At 44.0% G+C, this 7,697-nt stretch overlaps 1 protein-coding gene across 1 annotated transcript in view; it reads left to right on the top strand.

Moving 5' to 3' along the window:
* Positions 1-2: 2 nt before the first annotated feature.
* PDCD11 (programmed cell death 11) overlaps positions 3-7,697 on the top strand; it is a 39,386-nt gene continuing 31,691 nt past the window's right edge. Inside the window, exons 1-7 of the mRNA XM_037064019.1 lie at positions 3-109; positions 1,440-1,552; positions 2,381-2,512; positions 3,205-3,372; positions 5,180-5,341; positions 6,621-6,744; positions 7,231-7,412. Coding sequence (XP_036919914.1) covers positions 1,451-1,552; positions 2,381-2,512; positions 3,205-3,372; positions 5,180-5,341; positions 6,621-6,744; positions 7,231-7,412 — 870 coding nt within the window. The 5' untranslated portion in view covers positions 3-109; positions 1,440-1,450. The remainder of the gene's footprint in view (positions 110-1,439; positions 1,553-2,380; positions 2,513-3,204; positions 3,373-5,179; positions 5,342-6,620; positions 6,745-7,230; positions 7,413-7,697) is intronic.

The following is a 7,697-nucleotide window of genomic DNA, read 5'->3' as shown; positions in this document are numbered from 1 at the left end:
GCCCCTGCTCCCGGAAGAGCATCATTGTGCTTTGGAGAGACTGGTCTCCGCGTGTGTGAAGACAGTGGCGTGGCCTCCGAGGTTGAGACCGGCCGGCGTCGCGAAGCTGGTGAGCGAGGGCAGAGGGCGGACACTTTGTAACTGCCAGGTCTGTCCGAGGCTAGATCTCCCGGGTCTCCACCGCGCTCCCCGCATGCCGGGTGAGTGATTCTGTCACCCCAGCCCAGCTCAGAAGCCGGCTGCGCAGGAGTGGCTCCTGTAACATCAGACACTGTCCCCGGAAAGCAGCTTAAGTCCCTTCTTTGCCTCTGGATCTTTTGTCTCTTTGAAGCTCTAGTGTCACTGTCTGAAGTGAGATTAAGGATCACATTTTCAGCAAACTATACTCTGCACTTGTCTATTTCTAGGAAACATAAATCCTTTCCCGAACCTTGGCTCCCTCTCCTCGTCACCTCTGCTACACTCTCAATCCTTTACAGATTCTTATTGCCAAGGCTCTCAGGACCAAGCCCTCCTATCTTCTGTCCTCACTTGCACCTCACTTTTACTTGGCTCTCATGGTTTCCCGGTTGTACTGCAGTTAATCCTGGTTTACTTTCCTTCAGTTCTGTCTGTCTTCCTGTTCAATCTGTAGCCTGTAGTATATTTTTCTTGATTACTGTTTTGTTTTTTTTCTAACTTTGGCAATCATTCTAATTCTAACTATATAAGTCTGCCTAACATTTAACTACTCATAGCTAATTGAAGATCTTCGGCAAAAAGCCTAATCTGTCTTTTAAAATTTAACTCCAATTATTCCTTATGTTTGCCCTGTGGTCTAGTTGAACAGCCCTTTGAAGAAAGGTAACAGCAGGCTTTTGAGCAATTGTTTGACAGACAAATTGCTGGTCCTCATGGAAATAATTGGCTTTCTTTTTTCCATACTTTTTTCTCACATTCCTTCTGCTTTTCCCTTTCCACCTGTCAAAATTCTATTCATCTTTAACATGTAGCCCCAAAACATCTTCTTTAGGACAGTTGCATTCTTTACTGAAGCCTCATCACTTCCTATGTTGAAAGTATATAATCTGCCATGTATTTTAAATTATTTGCATACTTGTTTTATCTTCTTAAAAGTGTTCATGTTCTCTGAAGGTAGGGGGTGATTTATTCAGTTGAGTACTTCTGACTTAAATGTAGCTGCTTAATGATATTTACTACATTGGATCTATGCCTTTTTTCCTTGGAGCAAAGCATGTGCATTTGTGATTGGCAGGAGAGACTTTGGAAAGATGAAATGTCGATTATCTGGGGCTTGGCATCAAATCATCTATTTCTTGGTCCTGAGTACTGTCCATACACTGATGCTGGAAGGCCCTACCTCTTGCCCATTCATCACAGCTTTTAGGAAATCTGACACCAAAGTCACATGTCCTGGTAACTCTTTGCATTGTTTTTAGGAGACACAAACATGTCAACCATGGAAGAAAGCTTCCCTCGTGGGGGCACAAGAAAGACCCACAAATCAGAGAAAGCTTTTGAGCATTCAGTTGAACAAGACAATTTATTTGATGTAAGTGGTGTGCTTGTTTGGTAAGAGTCACTAAACACTTGCTCTGTAATATCGTTGGTAACAATGAGTCCTGTATGAGAATTGTGTTGTTTTTCAGATTTGTTTGTTTTTAAAGTCTACATTTGTAAATTGAATGTGTTAGCGAGTTCATACCACCATGAGACTATACTTTTTTGGCGCATAGCATTTGAACTCTTGTCCCTTATTCTTAGGAACTGTGCCATGTTGATACATGATGTAGAGAAAGCATTAGATCATTGGGGTCCTTCTTGCCATGTATAATGGTCAGAATTTGCATTAGAACTCATAATTTTCACCTATGGCACCTGTGCTCTAAATGCTGGAGGGAAGGGAACTAGCATTTGATTATATGGCTTTATGTTTATTTTATGTTATTTTTCCCAACTGTGCCACAGAATAGAGATCTCAGTTCTATCTATGGCTAAGAGAGGTTATATAATTTAGCCGAAACCACACAGCTCATTATGGTGGAATTGGGAGTTTAAACTGGGTCTTCCCGACTCCACTTTCCATTCATGCTATTGTTCCAAATTGCTTCTTATTTTGGGGCCTCCCAGTGTCTGTCCTAAGTCAGGGGAGGGAGAATGCTGGAGAGAAGGGGCTTTTGAGAACACAGAGGGCAAATTTTGGACAAGGGGAGAATTGGGAGAAAATTGGGAGAGTTGGGATTGAAGTAGGAATTAAAGGAACATTTGGGAATGGGGTAAAGTGCAGGAATAATGGAGCAAGGTGACAGGTGACCTGAAATTGGAGGGAAAGGCCAAGATTGCTTCTTTTCATTTTTTGCAACTTTTTCCCCCCCTTTAGATTTCTGCTGAAGAGGAATCCACCAAAAGGAAAAAGAGCCAGACAGGGCCAGAAAAATCAAAAAAGTTGAAAATTGAAAAGAGAGAAAGTGGCAAGTCTATAAAAGAAAAGTTTGAAATCCTTAGTATTGAGGTTCGTTAAAGTTTGGTTTTGTTTTAAGCAAAGTACCTGGATTGCTTAAATTTGTGTGTGTTGTAGTTCCCTCTTGCTTTCTTTTCCCATTCATTCATTCATTCATTCATTCATGTGTGTGTATTTTGCTTGTGTCTATAAAGATTCTTGCAGTTTCTGCTCACAATTGACCATCATTTTATTCTATTATTAACTGATGCCTGGGATCATGTATTTTTTGTTTTTCTTTTTAGCTCATCCCATTCCTATCCCCAGGGGACTTGTGTTTCAGTAAATGTGTAGGTTAGAACTGGCGATGACTTGAGCAGCCATGCTCAGATTCCCTCGTGCTCATAGTCACATGGAGCTGAGTGGGTGGTTGCACCGTTAGACTGACCTCCACGCTCTAGACTGCCATTGTCTCCACTGGCCTCCATCCTTCCTTTTGTTGCCTGTCAGGCATTTGAGGTTAGGTTGCTTGGAATAAAGTACAAGGTGAAAGTGCCCTCCAGCACTCTCGTGCTGATAACACTATTGTATAATTTCCGCCTGTTTATGGTGCTCAGTCAGATGTGTAAGTGCATTGACATGAACATGTATGTACTTTCTGTAACTTTATATGTCAGAGTGTGACTGGAAGCCAGACCCCACCCCCAACCTCCCCATTCGTTGTTCTCTTCCCTATTGTACTGATTCTACTTTTTCTCTTCTAGTCCCTGTGCGAGGGAATGCGGATTTTGGGTTGTGTGAAAGAGGTAAATGAACTAGAACTGGTGATTAGTCTCCCCAATGGCCTCCAGGGATTTGTGCAAGTAACTGAAATCTGTGATGCTTACACCAAAAAGCTGAATGAGCAGGTGGCGCAAGAAGAACCTCTGAAGGTAAGGAAAATAAGTGGTGTACAAATAAGTAAAAGATTACAAGTTTGCTGAGTACTAAGAAGGAAAATTACAAGGTGCCATGAAAGTTTATAATAGTCTTTTTTGTTTTGTTTTGTTTTTTAAATAAGGGGATTTTGACTTAGTTCAGGGAGCCTGGAAGACTTCCCAGAGGAAGGGATGCTTGAGCTGAGATCCGAAGGATGAGGCTGTACTAGATACAGAAGGAAGGGAGTCCAGGCACAAAGAGTGTGGAATGTAGTAGAGAGAAGTGGCTAGAGCAGAGGCAGCAAGGGAGAGTGGTGTGGGGTGAGGCTGGAGGGCTGGGTGGGGGCCAGACCATGTGAAGGACTGGTTTTTCCTTCTAGAATTAATGACAAGTCCTTGACAGGTTCTCATTGGGGTGGGTGACAGGTAGACAGCATAGGGAATAAATTGGAAAGGCGAGAGTAGTTGCCTAGAGATCAGATGGAATGCTGTCATTGTAGTCCAGGCTCTGAGATTGACGGCAGCGTGAGTTCAGGGTTTACTGAGGGCCAAGGAGGTAAAGTTGGTGCTCAGTGACATAGTGGGTACGGGTGATGAGGCGGAAGTGTCAGGGATGAGTCCTAGGTTTCTATTGTCCATGATTTGGCGGATGGCCAGGGCATTCTGAGATAGGAAATCTTGAAAGGGGACCTGAATTGAGAGGTTATTGCGATTTGCTTTTTGCTGTGTTGAGTTTGAGATGAGGAAACAAGAATGTGTGAGCCTTCTTTGCGTAGGTGGTAACTGAAGCTGTGAAGGGAGAAGAGGTTGTTCACAGGGAACAAATACAGTGAGAAGAGACTGAAGACTGACCCTCGAATCAGCACCGCCTTTTAGTTGCTGAATGAAAGGAGAGTTGCCGTTGGAGCAGGAGAGCCAGACATTGAAAACCAATGAACAAAGACCCTTTGGTCTTGAAAGCTGGGGAGGGAATGTTTAATGAAGGGAGGCGCAGACTCCAGTGTTACATTCTTTTTAAAAGTCACATAAGAGAAGGACTGTGAAATGGACCATTGATTTGGCGACTTCACTGGGAGATAAACTAATGGAGTGAAGGGAGGCACACAGGTTGCAGTAGCCAAAGAGCAAATCAGAGATGAAGAAGTGGGCCAATAAATATAGACAACTCTTTTTTTCAATTAAGTGCAGTTGGTATATAATATTATAATAGTTATATTGCTTTCAGGTATACAGTTTAGTGATTGGACATTTTTATATCTTATGATGTGATCACCCCACGAATTCTATTAATTATCTGTCACTGTGGCAACTTACCACAATACTATTGACTATATTCCCCTCTTTTCACCCATCCCTGATCCTCACCCCCTTGACAACCATCCCTTTGGTCTTCGTAGACAAATGTATTTTAATTGAATTTTTTTTGAGGGAGAGAAAAGAAAGGATTGGGGGGGTGGGAAGAGAGAAAGAGAAACAATTTGTTGTTCCATTTATCTATGCATTTGTTGGTTGATTCTTATTTGTGTCCTGATGGGGGACTGGGCACAACCTTACATATTGGGATATTGAACCAACTGACCTACCTGGCTAGGTCTTCAGACAACTATTTTGACCAGTCATTATGACAAGATTTTGACAAGAGACTTGGAAGTTCAAGACTTGGAAATTCACACCCTCCTTTGTGGGTGATCAGTTACTGTCTTTGTTGCCTCTTGCATTCTTGGCGTGTGAGGGTGAGAAGTCATCGACCCACTGGGCAGTGGGTTCTTGGTTGCTGGGAAGGATATGTATCAGGACGGGCTTTCTCATTTGTATCATGCAGGACCTGGCCAGCTTGCCTGAACTCTTCTCTCCTGGGATGCTGGTGAGATGTGTGGTGAGCAGTCTGGGCATCACAGAGAAAGGCAGAAAGAGTGTCAAGCTATCGCTGAACCCCAAAAATGTCAACAAAGTGCTGAGTGCAGAAGCCCTGAAGCCTGGCATGGTGCGTATCTGGGTTTCGGGAGGAGGAGCTGGCAGCGTGCCTCCTCCTGGCCCTGCCTGGTGTCCTAGGGAGTGTCTCGATCACCTCATACTTTCAGCTTAACTGTTACACACAGCAGTGGGTCTTTTCCAGAGGGTGCTGTGGATACTTACTGGAAATTGAAGCCTGGGAACCTAATCATTTCACCCTGGAGGGGAGAAAGGGAAAGCAAGTCAAAGATTTGCTGGTGGGGGCGGAAAAAGCCTCCAGGAAGCCATAGCTGGGGACTTGCTGATGGTGAGGAGTTGCTTGAAGTGCTTTTCTCACCCAGATTTCTTCACAGGTTAAGTTTTTTCAGAGACTGTCTAGCATTTGAGGGGAATCTTGAGGGCTGCTCTCCAACAGCAAGAGACAGAGTAGACAGGGCAATTTGTCCTATCTTCTGTGCTAAAGGACAGCCACCACCGATTCTCTCCATCCTGAAATTGGTCCCAGCTCAGAGCCTCCAAGTCCAGTAGGTACAGAACATTTAGATAAGCTGCACTCAGTCAAGTACGCTTATAATTAAGAGGGAGGAGATCAATGTGATCCTGTAATGTTTGGGCAGAAGCAGTGGATGTTGGGTCAGCCCCTGAAAGGGGAGAAAGGGGAATAAAAGGAAGCCAAGTTTCAGGAAATTGACAAGCGTGGAGAGCCTGCTATGGGATAGGTGCGGTTTTAGACACTTTCTTTGAAGAAATTCTCACAAGAACCCTGTGAAGCAGGTAAATATCCCTCTTGTTCATTTGAGAAAATGGAATCAGAGAAGTTGAAGTGAGTCTTGCCAAAGACCAAATAGTAAGTGTCGGAGCCTGATTTGAATGCTGCACTGACTGTTTCCTGTGAAACGTGAAAGAGGTTGGCAAGATTTTTTTTTTTTTGGTCTTGGAGGTGGTTAGAAAAGATATGAGGACAGAAAGAAGGGTAGTTCTGTGTTCTCACTGGCGACAGCGCTGGGAGCTACTTCACAGAAACTGTGTCTCCTATCTTGAAAATTATCGGGGGGAGAGGCTCCTCTCAAATTCCGTTATTCATCTGTGCACAGCACTCCATTGTCCGGAAACTGAAATCCTTATAGCCCTGATCTTTCCCACTTTTGTCTTCTGGTGGGATTGTGGTTTAAAGTCAAAAGGAGGGTGGGATTATGGGATAAAGTGTTGAGATTGATGGTGGAAACACACATTTTGTTGTGGGTATTTATCGTTTGTCCTATTACCTTCGGCTTTTGAACTATTGGGGGGAATGCTTTCTCTTCCTCCAGCTGCTCACAGGCACTGTGTCCAGTCGAGAGGACCATGGCTACCTAGTGGACATTGGTGTCGTTGGGGCCAGAGCTTTCCTGCCACTGCAGAAAGCCCAGGATTATGGCAGACAGAAGAATAAAGGTGAGGGAAGCAGAGAAGCCAGTGCGTGGCTGTGACAGGGGATGCGTGGGATTATACTGTTCAAATGCCACTCTGGTGAGTGAATTACAGAATGGTGACCCTGAAGGCTTTGCTGGGATCAGTGGTTAATCCTGGTCGATAGAAAAGGGAGTATGTGTGAAGGACCAGTGGCTGGGTCTTGGCTGAGATATGATGAGCCATTTTTACTGTTTCTCATGGGGGAAATTCCGCTGAAGTTTGGGCCTCCAAGGCCTCTGAACTAGCTGTCTCCTGCCTTTTTGAAATTGTCATATTTTTGTGATCAATTCCAGATCAATTAGGGTCACTTCAGTCTCCTAGTTGGTCCCTTAGAGATTGGGAATTTGGGGAGTGGTAGATTGAAACTGGGCAAGTAGGCCATGGATTATTTTAGGTACGGCTTGAACCCAAGTTAAAGGCCCTTCTCATGGGTATTTTTCCTTTTGGGGGCTGGGGCGGGGCTTGCAGGCGCTGACCTGAAGGTGGGTCAGTACCTGAACTGCGTCATTGAAGAGGTGAAAGGCAACGGAGGAGTTGTTCGCCTGTCTGTCAGTCATTCGGAAGTTTCTACCGCCATTGCTACTGAGGAGCAAAACTGGACCCTTAATAATTTGCTGCCCGGACTGGTGGTCAAAGCCCAGGTACAGAAGGTAAGCTGTTCATTGTCACTGCTAACCTCTAAAATAAAAGTAGTTCTTATTAAAGTACATGCACATGATCTAAAATTGTGCTGTACAATAGGGCAGCCGCTGGTCATGTATGGCTATTACATACCTGAAATCAGCCAGTGGTACGTGTTGAAATGGTAATATTTTGGACATACTGATTTCAATAACTGTTACAACAAATTTCACCCCTTTTTTGATGTTTTTAAAATTTTACTGCTCGAAAACTTAAAATTACATGTGTGGCGTGTGTTATTGCTAATGGAAAAA

Source organism: Sturnira hondurensis, unplaced genomic scaffold (genome assembly GCF_014824575.4).
Source record: "Sturnira hondurensis isolate 20B ecotype Veracruz unplaced genomic scaffold, ASM1482457v3 Scaffold0014854, whole genome shotgun sequence".
Classification (NCBI taxonomy): domain Eukaryota; kingdom Metazoa; phylum Chordata; class Mammalia; order Chiroptera; family Phyllostomidae; genus Sturnira; species Sturnira hondurensis.
Note: the sequence above shows the minus strand (reverse complement) of the source record. Positions and strands in the feature narration are given on the sequence as shown.